The 21,761-nt window shown below is 37.1% G+C and overlaps 1 protein-coding gene across 1 annotated transcript in view; it reads left to right on the forward strand.

Annotated features, from left to right (window-relative positions):
* Nucleotides 1-21,761, forward strand: part of HSD17B4 (hydroxysteroid 17-beta dehydrogenase 4) — a 77,925-nt gene that overhangs the window by 3,969 nt on the left and 52,195 nt on the right. The window contains exons 2-11 of the mRNA XM_009278145.1: nt 2,060-2,113; nt 6,203-6,310; nt 6,842-6,901; nt 7,955-7,976; nt 8,086-8,132; nt 8,918-9,002; nt 10,740-10,927; nt 13,357-13,448; nt 14,091-14,115; nt 15,758-15,886. Coding sequence (XP_009276420.1) covers nt 2,060-2,113; nt 6,203-6,310; nt 6,842-6,901; nt 7,955-7,976; nt 8,086-8,132; nt 8,918-9,002; nt 10,740-10,927; nt 13,357-13,448; nt 14,091-14,115; nt 15,758-15,886 — 810 coding nt within the window. The remainder of the gene's footprint in view (nt 1-2,059; nt 2,114-6,202; nt 6,311-6,841; nt 6,902-7,954; nt 7,977-8,085; nt 8,133-8,917; nt 9,003-10,739; nt 10,928-13,356; nt 13,449-14,090; nt 14,116-15,757; nt 15,887-21,761) is intronic.

The raw sequence follows: 21,761 nt of genomic DNA on the forward strand, positions 1-21,761 counted from the left end.
GGTAGAGCATGGGAAGCTGAAAAGTCCTTGACTAGTGTAAGCACTACTCAGCAACAACTACAACATCGGTGTGTTATCAACATTGTTCTCACCCTAAATCCAAAACACAGCACTATACCAGCTACTAGGAAGAAAATTAACTCTATCCCAGTCAAAACCAGGACAGGGAGCAAGAATATGAGATTTTGTGGAAAGCACTAAACAGTCCAGTCATGTCACCTGAAGGTGACAAACCTGAGAATAATTGAGGCCAGATCTTTCTGGCCTTTTCAGCTTTTACCAGACCTATATTTATGTGCTTCTCTCTATGTAACAAGTCTCTCTGAAAAACAGGTTAAGACCTTAGGTAATAGCAAAACAAAGACACTTTGGCAACAACAAAGCTTCTAAAAAGCCCCGCATGGAGCAAAATTAGCTTGTCATAAGTGTGGGTACAGTGACCCTTGTACTTCTAGTATTAGGCTACTTGAAAATGGTTTGTTAACAGAGAAAACTGTCCTTGGATGTGTTATTTCACAATAATTTTTGATAACTGGTTGATTAAATTTACGCCAAGATAAAGGGAAACCCTGTTAACTTCAGATTAGTTCTTGTTTTGCTTTTATTTAGTTTACAGCACTGTAGTTAGACTGTACTGATAATAGCATTGTTTGTCGACGTTGATTTTTGAATTGGATGCCAATGAGCAGGTCAGAGCTGGGAATTTATTTAAAACATCTGGATCACTAATTTGTTTTAAAGTGAGACCTATTTTCACATACACAAGCATCTAAAAATACAGTAGTTTCTTTTCACTTTGGGCAAATCCCTTGTGAAGTATTGTTCCTGCCTGTCATGCAGCATTGTCATTGTTTATGCAATTCAAGCTAATTTTTTTTTTAAGATCAGTTTTGATTCTTAAGCATTTAGTCCTTGCTTGCCAATTGAGAATACCAGCACATATAACATGGTCTGGATTTCGTGCACTTCTCAGTTACGTGGCTTTTCAAAATAAAAAAAAGTTTTCTTGGACGTGGGTTACATCAGGCAGTGGATGTATATGCACCTCACATGTGATACTCTCCATTGCAGAGGCTCATAGGAGTCTTAAGGAAAATTCTAATTTGTTGGTGTGAGGTTAGTGTGTTTCAAACCAGTTTAAATAGTTCTGATTTTTTTTTCCATTTTTTTCTTTTGAGAGCTAGCTTTGAATGTTTTGGTGAGGGGCAAAGAGGTACTGTTGCACTCTGAGAAACTTTTTTCTGACCTTGATCATCTTTTGATCATTCAAATCTCAGTTTCTTTTGGAATGGAGAAAAAGGACCATCATCATTGATTTCAATAACTTTTGGCGGGTACAGTGGATAATACATCTGTAAATCATTTGTCGTAACAAATAACTAATGTATAAAACACCCAGAAGCTAAGCCAGAGTAAAGGTGCAAGAGTCTTGCTTTTGTATGTGAGGCAAAAATGACAGTCTTCTGTTATGATAGGTAAACTATGGGTGCATCTGGTTAACTGTGATATTAAGTGATCCCTTTGTATCCAAATAATTGAAGGGGGTTTGTCAGTACATCTTTAGTCACAGTTAAATTTTGTTCAGTTTCTTCTTCAAATCTTAAAGACTAACTTTAACCAGGGAAGTATCTTATTCACTTAGAATGTAATTAATTAACTTGAAACATCCCCTCCTTCTTCAAGGTTACACCAAGACATTAAACTTTCTGCCTTACAAATGTATTTTTCTATCACAAGCACAAACTCAGTAGCAGACAGCTTTCCCTGATGGTTCTGTTGGGTGCAATAACAAAGAGTAAGCATGGGGATTTTTTCTTTTTTTTTTTCCCTCGGCTGGAGGTTTGTCTGCAATTTATCTGTTTGTTTACTTTTATGTTTTGAACTTACATGAAACTTTCAACTCTTGGGGGAAATAGTGTTTTACTTTGAACCTTCAAGGTGTTTGTGTTGATTTGGTGCATTTTTCTTCATGCAGTTCTTTTTTGTGTGGCTTTTTCTCTGAATTGTGATTCAGGAGACAAATTGACTCTTTTTTTTACTTTTTATTTTTTTAAACTAGGTTTGGGCAGAGCATATGCTCTGGCTTTTGCTGAAAGAGGAGCTTCAGTAGTTGGTAAGTTTTATGTTAACTAATTTGATCTATACAATAGCCTTTGCCTTTTCACGTGGCTTGCATTCAACTGTCCATGCCCTTTTTGACAGTAACCTTTGTTATTTAATGGTTTTCTGTCTTATCTTTTGCTGTTTAAATTTTGCTTCTAAGCTTTATTTTCTTATGAAACAAGTTGCCCAAGTTTGTCCAAGGGCTTATCTTTGCTGGAAAGCCAATTTCAATCAGATCGTTTCCCGGACTTGACTTTCATCCATGCATACCAACCTTTACCGTGAGTTGTGGCCAGAGAGGGTATTGTCTTAGGTGAATACTGTTCAGAAACTTTTAATAAGACCATTTGAAAATGTGAATATGTATCTTCTAGTACCTTCTCACAGGAAAGATGTTATTGGAATGTAATGCAGTATCAGTAGCTCCCTAGAAAACACAGAATGTGCTGAAAGTGCACTGCATTGTTTCTTTCTGCAGCGTGTTGCACAGAAGAGCCATCTGGTCTCCATGACAGTGCCAAATAGCTCTCAGTAAAGGATTTCTGATAGTGTAGTCATTTGGTTGAACCTTCTTCAGGGAATATTTAGTTGTGCAAAATGCTGTATCACAAGCTAATTCTGAAGGTTAAGTTACATTCTTGGGCACTTTCTGGCAGTTGGCATAGCCATTTGACTGTGAATGAATTTGTACAGGTATTGTTGATGAGTTCAAGGTTAAATGTTTAAACAGATTATGGACAAGAACTTGCTCACTGATTTTAGTAGCTTTCTAATAAAAATCCCAATCTCAGTTTACAAAATTTCATTCAAATTGTTTGGTTTTACTTTATTGATAAAATGTGAGAAGTCTGTGTGTAGACAACTTAAAAAAATCTAGGTATTTTTTTCTAGTAGTTGCCACCTTTGATACCTTATTTACTAGGAACGTGAATACGTCATCTCAAGTTCTTATTTAACAAAAATTAGGTTACTAAAGCAGCCCAAATGTTTAATTGTATTGATTCTGTGTAGCTAGCGGTGTTCTGACTTTCCAGAAAGATCTGAAAGAAAATGTATTATATTGCCTGACCATAGCTAATACTCCTTTATCTCATGGCCTTACTGCACAATGGCTGAATCAGTAACTTAAGAATTGACCGTGTCTGAGGGAAACTTCTTATTTCCCTTTGGAAACTGCACCTCACTTCACCTCTTATAGTAGTGCTTTGCAATTACCTCTACATGCTTGTATTTATTTTTCTTACTCTTGTTCTCTTATGATTCTGACTTCAAGGAGTTGAGAAGTTACTTGTGTAAAGACTTGAGTTTTTTTCAACTAAAGCAGATATGAGACTCATGTCTGTTTAAATCAAGTTTCCTTTTTTAAGTTACGGAAATGAAGGTATGTTGTAAGAACAATAATCAAGTACTCTCGTTGGAGGAATACCAGTGGGCCCCAACATGGGAGCTTTTTCTGTCCAGTCCCACATCTCTCTCTGTGTACAACCTTCTGTTCAGTGAGTTGCTGATGGCATGGTTAGACTGACCAGTGCGACCCGAGTGGAACTCGCCCTTTTCTTGTCATCCAAAGGCTGCCTGCTACCACCTTTTTTGTCATGCTTCATCTCTTTCATGCTTCTCGTCAGAAAAAAGTTGAAAGCAGGAGGAAAGGAATGCTTTGTTTTTGTCTTGTGACCTGTATTATGTCCAGGCCCTACTGTTTCTTCCTTTTCAGTCTACCTGAGGGCTCTTCTGTGTTGCTGTTTTAGTTTAGATTAGAGTCACGCTTTTGAAGCATCTCTCCTGATTTGTATCTATTTGTATTTTTGTTTGCGTTGTGGGATGGTATTGAAGTGCATGTGTGGAGTTCCTTTGAAAACCAAACTGGAAGATGCAATTTAGCAGTGCACCTAAATTATTCCAAATGTGTGTTTGGTTTGTGGCACCAGACTACAGCAAGAAATAAGCTGGTTTATTTTTTAAAAAACATGTACTGTAGATGTCAGGTCCTCAGCACCAACTGTTTCACTCTACAGATTTGCTTCTGCTGCTCTGTACTACTTGCTAATAATGCACTTGTAGCTTTAGAGCAATTCTTCTCTATGATTCAGACTATAACCATGCTCTGTCACAACTGCTACAGTCTCTGGCTCTTTTCTACTGGATGTTTTCAACTGGAAATTATATGATGTAAAGCTTGAGCTTAAAATAATGTTATTTATCCTTTTTTTTTTTTCCCCTCCAAATTACTCTATCACACTCATGGAGTTATTTTATCATTTTCAAAGCCTGGAATAGCTCTATTCTTTCTTGTGTACTCATTTTTGCTTCAACTCTGTTAGTGCCTGCACTCAGCCTAAGGTGCTTTGGTGCCTCTGGAAATTTTCCCAAATATTTGATTAAGATTTTTTCAGCAAATTACTATTGAAGTGAAGGATAAACATATATAAGCATGTCTTTGGTAGAGAGTTGTAATGTCTTAACAAGACTAACTGAATGTTTTTGTATAAATGTTTACCACAAAATTTTTCACTCTTCTTTCCCAGGACAGATTGGAAATCCTAGTGCTGTTTCTGACTTGCTTTTCTTTAATGTCGTGTTAAAGACCTTTGATGTTGCAGGCTGAGCAGTCTGCCCATGTTGCCTATTCTAATGCTTCACTACACTTGGAAATTTTCCCTAATGCCTCACCTGAATTGTGCTAGCTGCATGTTCGAACTGTTACATATTGATTATTTAGCTTTGTTTCCTTTCTTTTTTGCATGAGTCTGTTAATGTACTTGAGGATATCATCATGTTCTGTTGTAATTCTTTCTGGTTCAGGCTAGACAGTTCATGGTTTTGGTTTGGTTTGTTGTTTCCCCCCCCCCCCCCCCCCCTTCTTTTCATGGCTCACTTCTTCTGGGCTTTGGCATTTTCATTTACTCATTTGGATTTCTGCAGTGTTCCCACACTTCTCTTGAAGTGCTGCACACAAAGTTGAATACAGAATTCAGATGAGACTTTCTTAGTCTGAGTAATAGAGAACGATTTTGTCATGTGTCCTGCAAGCTATGTACCTCTTTACATTGAGAGTGTAAAAAAAAAACAAAACAAAACCCAAAAAAAGGAGGGAAGAAAAAAAAAGGGCACAACATGGATTTATTTCCTTTTGTGATGATACAGCAGACTTACAGTTGCTGTTTATCATCAAGACCAGCAAGAATATCTTGCATGTTTTGTGGATTTCACTATTGCTGGCTTCTTGAGGACTTTGCAAAAGTTAGAAGTCACAAAGCTGGAGTTCACCGTAGCAGAAGACTATTTAGCAAAATGCCAGTGTTGCATGCAAATCCACAGTCTATTCTGGTTTTCTTACAGTTTCATTTTGCACCCATTTAAACGTAATTCTTACAATTTTTTGAAATTCTTTGTCCAAATATAATGTGTGGATTTTTTTGGGGTGTTTTTGTTCCCCTGATGAATTCCGTGAAACTTTGGTACATGCAAATACAGCAATGCAGCAAACAGTGGTGATGATATGGTGCAGCTACCATTAATGATGCGTGCCCCAGTACAGAGAGCAGCCTGGAAACAAAGCAGCTGCCTGTGTCAGGTGGCCCTCTTATCCCACAGGAACAGAATCCGAAGCTCCAGAGCTTCTCCCTTTGTTCAGACTGCTTGATCTGTTCTATAGTGAAGTTTACTAGTAACATTTTAGCTACTGTATTAAACAGGAACAAAGTCTTCTCAGTCTTGTTTACGGTTCATGCGGTAGCTATAGCAGTTTGACAAGAGACCAGAATTAATCACCTGTGATTGGTATGTAATCTTGATCTTAATCTCTGAACTACAATAACACAATTAGAGAGGTAGCCTGGGCAGAGCAAGCAAGTTGAATGCATGGTGGAGAGAAAAAAAAAAAATGTTCTGTTTCCTATTTAAAAAAATGATACTGTATGTTATACTACTTAAAAAAAAAAAAAAGTGACCAACTGTTCTTCTCTAATCATCTGAGATTCTCAGTAGGATCCAGATGCAGCAGATTTTATTAATACTCCTTACAACTTCCAGCATGATAAGGAGAGACCATGAAGTCTGAGTGCTAACAATGAAAAATTCATTTCTTTGTGATGCACAGTGAATGATCTTGGAGGTGATTTCAAGGGATATGGCAAGAGCTCCTCAGCTGCTGACAAAGTTGTCAACGAAATCAGAGCGAAAGGAGGGAAAGCAGTACCCAATTATGGTATGTAACTTTGCCAGACTAGTTTCATGCTTTATCTATAGGAATAGTGGACCTGTTGAATGAAAAGTTGACACTGCTTAATAAAGGACTACTGCCAGCTTGTCAATACCACATAAATTAAATAGGTGGAATGAAATGTGGATTAGGGAGACAGAGGCATTAAAAGCAAGTGTATAAAGTACTTTTTTAATTAATACTCGTCTAGTAATGCCCTTTTCTTTCATATGCTTTCTTAACATTGAAATACTAAGAAACTGTCCATCTGCAGTTGTCAGAGGCAAAATGGGAATGGATGATTCTTACTTGTTTTGCTTCTTGTTTTTCTTGCAATGGCAAACATTGTGCCATTTAGACTTACTGGGTGGGATTTGCTTTAGGCCACATGCAAATAGTCGCTGAATTTGAATTTATTTTATATTGGGGTTGTACACAATTTATTTTTCTTAGCTCCATGGAGTTAGCTGTTAATATCCTGGAAGTGCAGTGTATCCAGTTCATTTTACTTGAAAATTCATACTTTTTTTCTTATAGATTCAGTGGAAGATGGTGAAAAGCTGGTGAAGACAGCACTCGAGGCTTTTGGGAGGATAGGTACAGTTGCTTAATTCTTTTTGTAACTTGATTGCAGGCACAGAGCCATTAATAAACAGTGCAACTGACAACAAGTGTATGAAATACAGTGTGACAACAGTCGAAGTCACCAACCCTTGATGCCCTTAGTCAGTGAAACCTAAATCAGGGGCTTTCCACTTTACATCTGAATGGGCAACTTTTCTGTCCTTTTTGGTACTTTTTAGCAGAAGTTTAAAGCTCGATCTATGATTCTTATTTTCCTGCCCTTCAGAATTTCGGTACTTCAGTAGTGGTTAACAATTTCTGTCTCAAAGCACAGAGTTCATCAAGTATTATAACTAGCTGCATAAAATTAGGATAAATAATGTTGCTGAAGAGTCAGAGATGCTCTGTGATGTTTTGGAAGCTCTTTTGCCTATGTGAAGATCAAAATGCTTCAACACAAATTGAAAAAAAAAAAAAGCTTGAGGTATTCTATCTAACAAGTAATGTTCCTCTTTACCATATGACTGCCACTGTTTAATTGTGAAGTTTATGTGATTTTAGCTCAAGATTAAGTGGCTAAAGGTACACATGATCAAAGCCAACAGGAATCAAATTAGATATTTGACAAAAAATTGTTATGATCCAGGTTGCTTTAGTGGCTCTGTGACTGTGGTTCTTCCACTTATCATTTGGGCTTTCTGCAACAAAGATGGTGGCACAAACTGCATTATAGGCAGCACTCTGGAATTCAAAGCAAGCTGCAAAACTGCAGGATGGCTGCATCCTGCAGGTATTGTGTTCCCAGGTAGTCAGCACTTCTCAGCTATACCTCTCTGTCAGACTTCATTCGGTTGGCAGGCCGAGACTTGCCTGTACTGAAGTATTTTGTCTTGTCTTAATTATTGTCCAATGGTAGAGTTCCACTATTCGGGACAAGGAGCTATAGAATAGTAGTACGATGTTTGTGTGCAGTGTTCTGTCTATATATATTTTTAGAAGTGGAAGAAAAATAGAAACAAGGTTGTATTTTATCAGTGCGTTCACTTAGTTTCTTTTCCTTTTTTTTTTTTCTTTTTTCCCCCTCAGATATTGTTATAAACAATGCTGGGTGAGTAAACCTGAAGGTTTTTTCCTGTTTGATTGTGGGCTGTCACTTTGTGTAAACACCTGTTCATCTTTTGTTTGTTTTGTTTTGTTCTCCTAATGATGCATTTTAGGATCCTAAGAGACCGTTCATTTGTTCGGATAAGTGATGACGATTGGGGTGAGTTGATAAACTTTAAAATGTACTTTCTGTGTGAAAGATGAAAGGTACATCCCTCCCATTGGTACAAGGAAAAAGAGAAGGCAGGGAAGGGTGTCTATGCCAGATCAGAGAATTACCTTTTGCTCTGAAAGCTTAGTGGTAAGCTGCTTGTATTTAGCTGCCTTGTGTTCAGCTTGCAAACCAGATCTGTGCTGTAATGCATGGTAGGTGTATGAAGTTCCAAAGGGGAAGAAAGGCTCTAGCTACCACTCCAGGTTGCTGAGTGGAATACAAAAAAGAGCCATGTGAAACACACACAATAGTTTTTGTGAGCAGAACACATTCCTAGCACCAGCACTGACTGGCTGAATACTGAAGAGGCTTAAAAGACACAGAACTAACAACGGAGGAAAGCAAGCTGATGTGCCAAGGGACAGAAGAACAGGGGGAACCTTCAGTGAGATGGTAGGTGGTGATAACCCAGTTGAGCAGACTTTTGCAAAGATGGTTTAGCTTCTGTAGTCCTTGTTTGATTGTGCTTAAGTGCAGGAATTTTGAATGCTTGTGAATTCTATACAGGAGAGCACCATCCAAGAGGCAGAAGACATGATTAGTGTATGTTTAGGCAAGCACTTCAAAATCATCTATAAAAAAGAAAAAAAAAAAAAGCCCACAACTTTTTTAGTAACAGTTTGAGAGTCTAAAGAGAGCGCAGTTTTTGTTGTGAAGAAGAAACAAATGGTGTATTTCAACTTGGGAGATGAAATCCTGGAATTATTAAACTGACATTACTTTGTTCCTAGATATAATTCATAGAATTCATTTGAGGGGTTCGTTCCTGGTCACCCGAGCTGCATGGAATCATATGAAAAATCAGAAATTTGGCAGGTAAAAATTAGTCTTTTTTTTTTTTTTTTCTTTTCTTTTCCAGTAGGGTATAACAGACTGATGCATGCCCTGACAGTGAAGGAGGAGTTTTGCATCCTTTTCTTCTACTGTCACTGGGATGAAACAAAATCAGTCCAAATGTGTAAGCCCTTATCCTTTCAGTTCTGCCCCCCTCTCCACCTCCCCAGCCAAATGTTTAAAGGTTTTTTCCATGTATATGCAAGTATCCCAGACAGGAGCTGTAGTGTTACAGAAATACCATTTCTTTTCATGAGGACCGGTTAGAAATATTTGTTACTTGTATGTTATTGCTAGTCCAAGGGATTCTTCTCCTGCTCCTTCTTATTCATATGACAGGTACATGCAGTTCTGCTTGTGGGTCTTGGTTTTTTTTGTTTGGGGTTGGATTCCCCCCCGTCCCCCCTTTGGACAAATGTACTTGTCTTAGAAGTTGTGGGAGTGTTCTTAGTCTATTTTGGTATGTGTTACTGTTAACTGAAAGAGTGCAGTGAATTCAGACCTTTAAGTTTTTTCACTTTTGTTGTTTTTCCTTATCAAAACACTGACATGATTTTATTAATCTTAACAACCATTCCCACATGTTGAAAGCTGTATGAGCTTCTTTGTCATTCTGTGACCAAACTGCATTCATTTTCATCCAGGGAACTGAACTGTAAGGATAAGGGAAGAGATCAGCAGGCAGAATACACAGCTAAAGTCTAGGAGTTGCATCCATTTAGGAAAACGCTTCCCTTGGCTCCTTTTTTGTATTTGCTCAGATAACAATGGTAGTGAGTGCTTCTGCGGTTCACGTATAGATGTGTGCCATCTGCAAAATGCCTGCTTTGTAAAGATTTTGTAGCTTTTTTCGTCTTGATCATATTGAGCCAGTACTTGTAACACATCTCTTTATTTAGATTAAAAACAGTGGATTATTGTCAGTGAGGCAAATAATAATAAAAATGAAATAGATTTTGATCCCAGCTATGCAGTGTGTTTACAGTAGATTGGAACGGATTCTGATAAGGCTTCTTTTAAAACTAAAGGTGTAGACCCTTTTCTTTTGAATTCCAAGTTATAAGAAGACATGCAGCACAATGTTTTCTTGCCTCAAACCCGCTATGAACCGCAGTGGTTTTAGAGCTTTCTTGTGAGCAGTTCAGTCATCTCCACAGCAATAATGTTAGGGGACAGCAAAGGGCAAGAGTTTGCTATCTTCTTCCTTCATGTGTTTAACACGCGTTAGGATTCTTTGAATGTGAATTCTGTAAGAATGCATCTTCGCATATTACTAGGTAGATATTAAGGTGAAGTCATTTTCAATAAAATAATATTCTTCTGACCACTGAAGTAATTTGTTAACTATAAGAATAACGCCACTTGAAGTGCAGTTAGAACATGAAAAGAAAATACTTTTCTCTATATCGTACCCTGTTGTCACAGAATGTCTGTTCTAGTTTTGCAGTATAACTCAGAAAGGCTCATGACTTTGTTAGTTTTCTGCTACTATGACAATGCTTCAGGATTTGTCAGATGTTTGCTATCAATCAAACATAAAAAAGGCATGTGTTTGTTAGCAAAAACAACACATAACATTTTCTTATTTGTACGCTTTTGTTTTGTGGAATGTGGAGAATATAATACCAAAGCTGGAAAATGCTGTTGTGTAGAATTAAACGACTTGAAGAAATCATTGAACTTTTTTCTTTTTTTTTTTTTTTCCTCCTCTCCCCTAAGAATAATTATGACTTCCTCAGCTGCTGGAATATATGGAAACTTTGGTCAGGCAAACTACAGTGCTGCAAAACTTGGCCTTTTGGGTCTTTCAAACACAATTGCAATTGAAGGCCGGAAGTATAACATCCACTGCAACACAATTGCTCCTACTGCTGGATCCAGACTGACCCAGACTGTCATGCCACAAGGTGAATCATTTAAGCTTTACCTGTACTAATATTTTTCAGTGAATTGAAGCACAGCTAACTTTATCTCTTAGAAAACACAAATCCTTTACACTTCATACACTGCTAATTCATTATTCCCACTGTCTTTTTGTCTCTGAACTGACAACTTTGTCTGTTGTAAGGAATTCTTATTTTCTGCCACAAGATAAGAAGCAATTTTTGTAATTCACAAAAGCAATTTCATGTGGCGAGGCTCTTTAATTATAGTCTCTTCCAAGATCCTCTTACAGTAGTGGAAAGGCTTGTTTGTTTCATCAGATGTGGAATCAGGTATGTGCATAAGGTGTCTGCACTTGTTATAATATTGTCTAATTGCAAAATACTGTTTTCTGCACGTCATGCGTGCACTTCTTCGTTCCATGATCAGCAAGAGATGATAATGAACTGAGTTGCCCAATACATTATGGTTTTCTTTATTGCACAGTTACTAATCTTTGAATGCTTGAACAGGTTTTAACAGAGCGCTGCATTGGGAAGTCAGTATAAAGAACGTTCTAGGAGACAGCTGTGTGTAAAGTGTAAATCTAGGATAAATAGAGTAACTAATAACTTTGGCAAATGACCAGAAGAAACAAAAAGAATTTGGAAAAAAAAAAAGCCTGTAAAAGAAAATTAGTCTTAGAAAGTCTTCTAGAATCAGCCTATTTCATTTCCCTCCTGCCCTTCTTTTCAAAGAAGATTTCAAAGCCAGTGGAATCATTACATTTTTCAGACTGATATACAAGATACTGAAGAGTAATATATTTTATTCAGTTATGCATGGATTGAATGCATGATTTTGTTTGACTAATTAAGTTCTGTGTAAAGTATCCTGGTTTAGGTCTAAATAATCCGAGTGATCAGGAAATCTAGCAGCTCTATAGGTTGTAGGTTCCAGGGTTTTATTGCACTTACTTACAGAAGAGTCAAATACATTAAGCTTGCAGCTATGAGTTCCTGAAGCATAAAGGGGAGTCCAGTAGCTGGAATTTCCTGAATATATTTACATAGAGTGATAAAACCACCTCCTAATTTTCTTTCTTAATCATTTTAAGAAGAGTGAGATCCTTTGGTCTTATAGGATAGTTACAGCTCTGATCGTTTATTTCTTACCTTGTTCCCTCCCCCCCGTCCAGTTTTACAAATACTCTTAAAAGGTTTGGACACCAGAACTTTAAAAACATTTTCACGTGTCTTATCAAATTATCCTTGTTATCTTAGTTGGTACTTCCTGTTCATCTTTAGATGTCTGCAAGCACCTATGCTTTAGCATTGCCACAGTTATGTATGTTCAACTTGGCCCACTTATTGTTGTTCTTGCTAGAACTCTAAATGTAGTTTGCATCTCTTATGTGTTTTTTCTTAAACTTCTACCAACTATTTCTTAATAATAGTGGATTAATAGCATTAGTGATAGGAGTCTAGTGCTAATTTTTGAGAGCAAATGGTGTGTGGCATAAAGTGGAATACTATAGAAAAGCCTAAGGCTTTTGTTAGACATTTACAACATGCCATATTAAATCTAGTTCAATTTCCTTTTACCTTTGTGGAACGTCTAAAAAGGAACTTCTGTTACTTCAGATTGGCTATTAAAGAAGCACCTGTAATGCTAAACTTTCCCAGCTCTTCGTCTGTCAGGGTATATTTGAAAATGCTTGCTGACCTTTAGCTGAGGAACAGCTATGTATCTATTGCTGTTGAAAAAATAACTTTGTTTAATTTCCTTTTTCAGCTTTTAGATTATTATTCTTTCTTTTCAGACAGTGGATAGAATATGTGGTAAAAGCTGCCTGGACAACCACACTCTGCTTCATGACAATATCTCCATTTTCAGATAGTTTTCTCTTGTGCCAGATGACAGTGAAAATCCCAAAATACAATTGATACATAAATTTAGCAGGGCTGATAATTCCCGATATCTCATTTGGAAAGACCAGCATTTCCAAATGGAATGTTTCTCAGATATTCAGCATCTACAATTCTTTTCATGTTGTCTTTTCTTCATAACAGACTAGCAAATTAAAAGGGAAATTGCTCGGGTACCTCTCCGTCAGGATTATGTCTACCTGAATTGTCCTTGTTTCAGGCTGCCTGTCAGATGGGAATTTAGGAAGGTACCTGGCTTTGCAGTCTGCATGTTACAGTGTTCCCAACGTTTAGACAGTTTTCATCTGTCTGGCTGAGAACCAGTGTCATTGGGTTTTGAGGCATACACGTGTCTTACGAGTTGTTCGTATTTAATGAATCTTCAAATGTTTCATTTCATTTGTCCTTTCTTTTTATGGCAGAACACTATTGTTTAAATTCTCCCTGGCTCTGCTGTTCATCAGAAGGTGGTAGAGTAAGAATAATTTGGTGAAGTCATACAGTGTTTCTATTTTATGATTCCCCCCACCTCTAATTTGCTCTAGATCTGGTCGATGCTTTCAAACCAGAGTATGTTGCTCCCTTAGTTGTTTGGCTTTGCCACGAGAGCTGTGCGGAGAATGGCAGTCTGTTTGAGGTAATTTTTTTTATTTTCTCTTTCTTCCACCTCTTTCCCTCCCTTTGCCCCTTCCCCCGAAATCAATCATTTGCTTTAGCCTGTCCAGTCTTAACCTTTTTGCTGAAACTGAATTATCATGTGAGATACTACATATTCAGCATAGACAGAAGAAACGTTGACCCTGTTGTGCTGTATAGACAAGTACATCAGGCAGTAAAATTGTCAAATTCTGGTGTGTGTTCAAAATACTGCTGATTTTATTGTTACGATTGTTCAAATGTACAATTGTTGCAATTCTTACTGTACCCTTATAAGTCTGAAAAGGTACCAAAGCAACTACTTCAGAAGAAGTTTTTGTTTTCTAAATCATTCAAACACAGAAACCAACTTGCAGGAAGGATGAATTACTTAGTTATGCAATACATTATAGGTATTCATATCAAACTGCTAGCTCATAAATTGGATGGAAGCTGTTATCTTGTTCTTGGAGTTTTATGTTGCTCATGTTCCAGTGCTTAACTAAACTGTTAAATACAACCAGCAGTAGTGCAGAAATCTTTATTGTGTTGAGTTTGTTCTGAAGTATAGTTTTGTTTCCCTACATTACCAAAACTTTGCTTTGTAACGTGGTAAGCTGAAGTTTTTCTTTTTTCTTGGCAGGTGGGAGCTGGATGGATTGGAAAATGTAAGTACTTTGTGTTGAAGGATTGTCTTTGTTTTTTGGATTGACAACAAAAGCATGCAAATTGTCTTTACAGTTAAGCTCTGCTCAAGACATTTTTATTTAGGAAGAGAAGACTAGCAAAAGCCTAGGGTTCTGAGGAGACTGCTTATTTTAAGTAAAAGTCAAATATTTCACTACACATGGGGGAAACTGGTAACCTAGGTATGTATTTTGTTAGGCTTTTGAGATGACTAATAGTAACTGAAAATCTGCCTAAGTAACCTTAACTCTTGGATCCCGAGGATATAATTGAAGTCAAGAAGAATCTCCATTTTTCGTGCTAAGTATACGTTGCTGCCTTTTCTTGACAACTTTAACTTTTCATGGTATAAAAGTAACACATGCTGGTAAACAGGCTGCTTTTTAGTTGCTTTCCACCTTTATTTATACTTCTATAAAAATACTAGTGATATGCATTAACACATTGAGGCAGTTAGCCTTCTTAATAACCAGTAGCTATGCTAGCTAGGTATTTTCCTTGAGTGACTCCAGTAACTAGCTTAAATATGACTGTAAAGAAAACTTGTAGACAATACTGAGGGCTTACGAGATGGAAAATTTAATTCAGTGTGTGAAATGTCTTAACTTTTTCCCCAAATATGTTGAACCTAATACCAGCATTATTTTCCAGAACTGTTCAAGGACTTTTCAGCCTACATGAATATCACCAGTGGGTTGGAAGTAGGGCCATTAATTCAAGAAGTGGTTCCCCCTTCTTCCAAAACATTTTTTTGCTCACTTGATAAAGATTTTGTACATTTCTAACTAACTGTAAATGTTCTGGTGGCTCTGGAATAGCTTTTCCCAGGTAGTGTATTAAACAGATTAAACAAATTGGGGCAGCAGAGTAAAACCTCTTGCTGCCCTCCACAAGGAGTTGAGTTTTAATACAGCCAAAAATCTGTGGCTTCTCCTCTCTGGTCAAAAGAAAATACCATTTTTCATCATTACAATGGCTGTTGTTGAAGCTTTTAAATGAAACCAGGTTGTTAATAAGGTACCAGTATGGCCTTATTCAATTCATTACCTATTGCTAATAGCAGAACAAGCATGACAGATTAAGGATTAGTTGCAATCCAGGAAGTCTGTATCCTTCCAGAACTGCTTTCACATTAGCCTTACCAGTTTCTCAAGGTACAGTATTGAAATACAGCTTCAGGGACCATTTGGAGATGCTGGCTACTGGTATTAACATTCTTTCATTGGTAACAAGTGGTTTTCACATTTCCACTATAGTTTTCCAAGGCTCTCAGAAGATTCCTAAGCATTAGTAGCCAAAATCATGTCAGAAGAGAATGTCTGTAGATACATACTAGCTGCAACTTTTCACTGTACAGAATCCTAAAACTCATGTATGTTTTCAGAGAGCAATCAGTCTGTTGCGGCTTTAATGAAATTTAAAACCAGTGCTATTCCTTTTCTAAATGTTAGTTAAAAGCAGTGAACCCTTTTAGTCCAGCTTGAAGTTATACTGGTGAGTTAAATTGGAGTACTTTCCTTTCTTGCACTGTCTTGGAAGTAGTGGCCTGGATGAAAGTAATCTAAAGAAACTAAAAGTTTCTTTGTTTGTTACTTGAACTCTCTGGCTCATGTTTCCCCTTAGTGCGCTGGGAGCGATCCTTGGGTGCTATTGTCAGAGGAAAGAATCAGCCAATGACGCCTGAAGCAGTGAGAGATAAATGGGAGAAGGTCTGTGACTTTGATAACGCCAGCAAACCCAGAAGTATCCAAGGTAAAGGAGACTTTGATAATGTGGATAGTTTGGGCAAGCAAAGCTTAGAAGAGAATGCTTTCTTGTCAGATATTTGGTGAAACCTTACTTCAAAAGTCTACAGAACCAGTGAATTCTTTTGTAAACGTGTAACATTAATCATTTACTGTTTCAGTGCGGTGAGATCTTTTTAAGGAAACTTTTGTGTTCTTACTTGTATAATTAAGACAGTTTTATCTTTCTTAAGAGTTTCTAGGGAAGCGACATCACTGTCATTTTATGTATTACAGCCAGACTAATAGTAGTGTTTTATTTGATTGTACCTACATACAGGTAGTAGCAGTGTAATAGAGAGATTGTATTTTCTTTTCAGTCCTGGAATCTTGGTTTTTGGTAGACATTTCCATACCAAAAAGCTCTCTGGTTAAGTCGTTTGGTATAACACAGCAAAGAAGTTCTTCCTTACTGCCTTGTGTTACTGGGTAACATCACCCCCTTGGCTGGTGACCAAGATGACTGTCTTTTCCAATGCTTTGTTTACTTTCTTTGTTCCTTCCCGTTATTTGTTTGTTGGGGTTTTTTTTAGCCAAAATGACTCTGATCTTTCCTACTGCCATACTTCCTTCTCTTTCATCTTCCAAGCTTTCTCTTTGTTGTCTTGTGTCTCTCCGTATTTAGATCCATAGTTGTCATAGTTCATAAATGAACCATACAGACCAATTTTCCTGACTGCTTTCGAAGATTTCTCAAGATGTTACCTTTAGTTTGTTAGTGTGAGTTACATGTGCTTAGTATCACTGATGGTTGTTTTGTTATTATGCATGTCATTATTTAGGTCAAAGATTGAGTATTTGTCAAATTAGGAAATGCCAGCATTTAAGTGTTGGGGGAGGAGGGAAAGAGGCATCCTTATGTAGAAAGCCAGTTGAATTTCAAAGATACTTAGATACACAGTAGATGTTTAAGCTGTTGGTCCTGAAATCCATTATGGCATTTCATTAAAACCTAGGGATATGTTTTTAGATGCCTAAACCAAAACCAGAATAGGAGATACTTTGTCCTTTCCCTCAGATCTTGGTAGAGGAATGTAACCAGCCATACAGTATCACCTTACTGACTGTTTTCGCTGATCTTTTGCTTACAGATGTCCCATTTCCAAATGTATGTCAGTTTATAAATGTTCTCTGTCCTGCTATGGAACGGTATTTATAACAACATAATTCCAGCTTTATAGCTTCTGATCTGTTCTCCAAGCTGTGCATGTACTATGTTACTTTTATGGGTTGCTAGCAGAAAAATGTTGTAGATGGGAATTTCTTTTGAAAGTTGCTTCATCATTACATATGATATTCCATATCTGCCTCTTGATGCTATTGGGAGAAAAAATTGGACAAGATTTTGGACTTCTGAAGTAAATGTGCTTACAATACAACATAGCACGTTTCTATAGTCAGGAAATTGTAAATACGAAAAATCTTGCATTAATTTTTTTTTATGTGAGAATCAGCAGAAGGGTTGAGGAAAATTCTGAAGAAGTTAGCTGAATAGAATTTTCAGTTGTATATTAAAAGCTTTTTTTACTCCCAAAGTTTCCACTTTGTTGCTTGAAGGTATTCAACTGTGAAATAGGGGAAACTAATTAGAGTACTTGCATTAAAAATGAAAAGCTACAATACCTAATATCTGCAAGTTAAAACTCTCCCATAAGATTTCATTAATTTAAGTAATTTGATGCTGTGAAGAGCAATCGTGTACTAACCATTATGTATAATTATAAAAAAATACCAATTAGATAAAGTATTTGCTTGTTATATAGTAGAAAATCCCATAATCAGAGACGTTAATCTTGTTTCATAATTTGGGCATACTGATAAGAGCAGTTTGACTTTATTTGTTCTAGATTACAAAACATCTGTTGGTTGGTTGGGGTTTTTTTAAAGGTAATTTTTCTTACATGTGGAACAATCATACATAACTGAATACTTGGATTCATGTTGTACTTTTTTCTAACACATAGAATTCTCTTTTTTGCAAGCATAGGGGGAAGTTATTCTCTTAAAAATAAATAAATTAAATTCTCCACAGGTAATGTCTGAATGATCATGCATTTAGAGCCCTGCCTAGCAAAGCACTCATTTGATGTTTAACTAGAGCATGTTCATAGTTGTGTATTTTAGCCAAGGTTGTTCTGCTGGAGATGCTGAACTCTTGAAGACTAAATGGAAGTACTGTCTCATCTTTATTTTTTAGTGGTGGTCTTTTAAGAAATTAAAACATTGAATTATTTTTCTTAAAACCAGTTTAAGTAAAAAGATTAGAATTTTTCTTTCCTTCTTTTTTTGACTTTTTTTAAGCACTTCTTCAGTTTGTAGGCTTAACTTGTTCTTTTGGCACATAAACTGAATCAAGGTAAAAAACTCTCACTTGTGTATCAGAATATGATTTTATAGGGTTTGTGCAATTTTAATTAATAGGAAATAGCTAATCGTCACTTGATTTGGCAGTTGATGTTAATTCAGTAACTCATTGAAGTTTCTCAGATACCATGATAATGTAGTCAGTAAAGAAATCTTTTTTGGTAGTTACCCTACATCTTTCTAGATGAGCAGTACAGTTGATTGCGCAGTACATTTTTTTGCCCAAACTCCTCCCCTTACCCCAAAAGCTATCTGACACAGTCAGTGTGACTGTGCCTGCCTTTTCACTTTCCTTTTAATGCCTCTTGTCTTTGCATGTTCTCTGTAGTTATTCCCTAAGCTTTACAGGCTTAGTCCTTAATGTACTTGGACAAGTTCTGGCAGTTCCTCTGTATTCCCACACAGTTTCAGGTATAGTCCTGTTAACTAGTAAAAGATAACGTGCATTCTCTACACAATGTCTTTTTAACAGCAGAAAAATCTGAGAACAGACTTTCTTAAGAAGCTGTGTGAGAATTTAGGCCTTAGGAAGTTGAAGAAGTGGAAGAGGTAGTTTTGCTGGCATGTATTCTCCTACTTTTCCTTTACCAGGAGTGAAAGGTAACCATCTACTTAATGCAACATGAAAATGTCACTGCCTCTGAGGCAGCAGTGAATCTGCAGTGACTTATGTATTAGAGCCTTTTCCTAATTTGCATTATGATGTTATTTTCTTACTAATGGTTAAACTGAAATAATAGTTTTAGCTTCCTTTATACCACTTCGGAACAAGCTAGAAATCTGTCAAGAAGATACGCAGGGCATAATCAAAGCCTTAAGGTTAGGACGCAGAATCAACTTACAGTGTACATCAGTGAGTCACTGTAATTGGCTCCCTGTATGCCCTTAGGCAGTAGCAATTGCAGAATAATGTGACTTGGCATAACAAGTACTAGAAAAGAATTGCTCAGGCTCTCTTTTGCAGCTGGATCTAGTGAGCTGACATATTTGTCATGGTAACATGATTCCGTGTTTTGAGATACTGAGAGGTCCTGGGCCCCTGTGCATAAGCAGAAGGGCCAAATCGAATGTGTTATAGGAGCTTCTGAATGTGTGGTGCATGTGCAGTAAGTCATAGTTGCACATTGCACTGCATGTTGGCATGTTGTCTCCTTATATTCCCTCTCAGACAAAGCTAGATCCAGTAGCCCTTGCCTCCACAGTGCACTACTTGCTCCTGTGTCCTAGTCCGATTCTTCCTGTTATGTAAAGGGAGAAATCAAATTGTGTTGTGAGATAAGTGAAGGACAACCATCCCTGTCTTGCAGATTATATACTGTATACAGCATTCTGTAGTATGTATTGCACAGGTTAGTATGTTTAGTTGTTTTGTTTTCTAGGAAAACAATTAATTATGCCTGTCACCCATATAAGGCAATCTCTCTGTGTCTCGATTTCCTCCTTGATTTTGAAGATAGAAGCCAGTTTCAGCTAAATCTAGTCTTTTAGAGGTCTGTAATCTGCTGTCACGTTCACGTGCATTTTTAATTCTCTTAGAAGCTGTGTAGGTACAGCAAACAACTTGAGTATTCTCACTGGCTGACTTTTGGCACATTTCAAAAGCTTATCTCTGGTGTAGAGCAAATTAATATAAAACACGTATGTATGTATACTTTGTGTGTATATAAACAAAAATTTTGCATAAGAAGACTGTTCCAGCTTCAATTTCAGCTTTCTGCATATGTGTTTAAAAAGGGTTTAAACACTGGTGCTGTTTCCTCCATAGTTAAGGGGTATGGTTCACATGCAATGTTCCCTAATTGGAAAGTGAGACGAATAACTTTTGGAGAGAGACAGGCTTTGCCATGACTATTTTCAACCTTTGCTCTTTAGGTCAATCTTTCCCTTCTGTCTGCTAATCATTTGCTCTATAATAGCAGACCATGCTGGGGTAGTGGACATTTAAGGTTTTAGAGTCCACTGACAGCATAACAACTTAAAAAAAAATCCCAAAACCAATATTAAAAATAATTATATTAATGAAAAGTTTTCCTACTGGGTTTGTTTCTGCCAAAATTATACCCTTCGAGCTATTTCTTGGATCTTAGAAGAACCTTACTCAGCTTGTAGAGTCATGTATTAAGAAGTACAAATTGTCATAGTTAAGTCTACTGCTGAAATGTTAATTTCAGACATCTTTGTGTGGTTACATGACTGAAAACTCATGTACCACTCTGTGCTTCCCTCCCCACCTCTTTTACTTTCAGTACTCAAAATGAATGCAAAATAAAGACTGTTGAAACCATCCTTAGCAGTGTCCAAACCTCACTTATCAGTGATCTTTTGTAATTTTTCATCTTTCTTTTTTGGCAATCTTATATTGCATTGTTAGCTCATAACAATGTATTTGATCATAACGTTTGTACTTCTTAATGCAATAATCTAATTTACTCTTTCTTTGGAGGTGTAACCCTGCCTCACGTGAAAGATCGTATCTGGTCAACTGCTAGAATATTACTGTAAATCTAATGCTATACTAGTCCAGTTTCTTATGCCAGGCAGCAGAAAAGCAATGAAGACTGAAATAAATTAATATGTTGAGACATTTCAGTTGCATGCTGCTCTAGCAGTCCCTGGAGGATGAAGGGAATGTGTCAGCCCTGGCGTTCTTAACTGGAAAAGTTCTGTAACGTAATAATTCAGGGGGAAAAAAGAAATTAACTTTTTTCCCCTTTATTTAAAAAACAAAAAAAAAGAAAAAAGGTTTGCTGCCTGTATTTGGTGATATTCTAATAGCTTGCGTAAGCTTTTCAGGCAACCCAAAGGGACGGCATCTTAAAAGTAGCTTTGGTATTAAAGGACGAAAACCACCTTGAAACATAAAGCATAACATACACTTTCTGCTGAAATTTGGGCCTAGAACCATAGACTTATCTCATGCAGTTCATGTCTGTCATAGATATAAAGAAATAAACCCAGGAGTCCTTGAAAGAACATTCCATCCTTAAAGACAGCTTTTTCTGCATACCTATGCTTTGAAAATCAGTAAAAATGTTACTAAATCATTCTGGTATGATCCAGGTCAAGTGCTGTTGCTGATTACAAATATAACAGTAGTCCAAAGTTTAAAAAAAAGAATTTTGGTGGGGCCTTTGATGTTCAGGATGAACAACAACACATCTCACATTTTAAAAAGGGTAGAAAGGAGGACCCTGGGAACTACCGACCTGTCAGCCTCACTTCTGTGCCTGGCAAGATCATGGAACAAATCTTCCTAGAAGCTATGCTAAGGCACATGGAGGACAGGGAGGTGATTCAAGACAGCCAGCATGGCTTCACCAAGGGCAAGTCCTGCCTGACCAACCTAGTGGCCTTCTATGATGGAGTGACATCCACATCAGTGGACAAGGGGAGGACTACGGATGTCATCTATCTGGACCTCTGTAAGGCCTTTGACATGGTCCCCCACAACAACTCTCTAAACTGGAGAGCTATGTATG

This window comes from Aptenodytes forsteri, unplaced genomic scaffold (assembly GCF_000699145.1).
Source record: "Aptenodytes forsteri isolate BGI_AS27 unplaced genomic scaffold, ASM69914v1 Scaffold98, whole genome shotgun sequence".
Lineage (NCBI taxonomy): Eukaryota > Metazoa > Chordata > Aves > Sphenisciformes > Spheniscidae > Aptenodytes > Aptenodytes forsteri.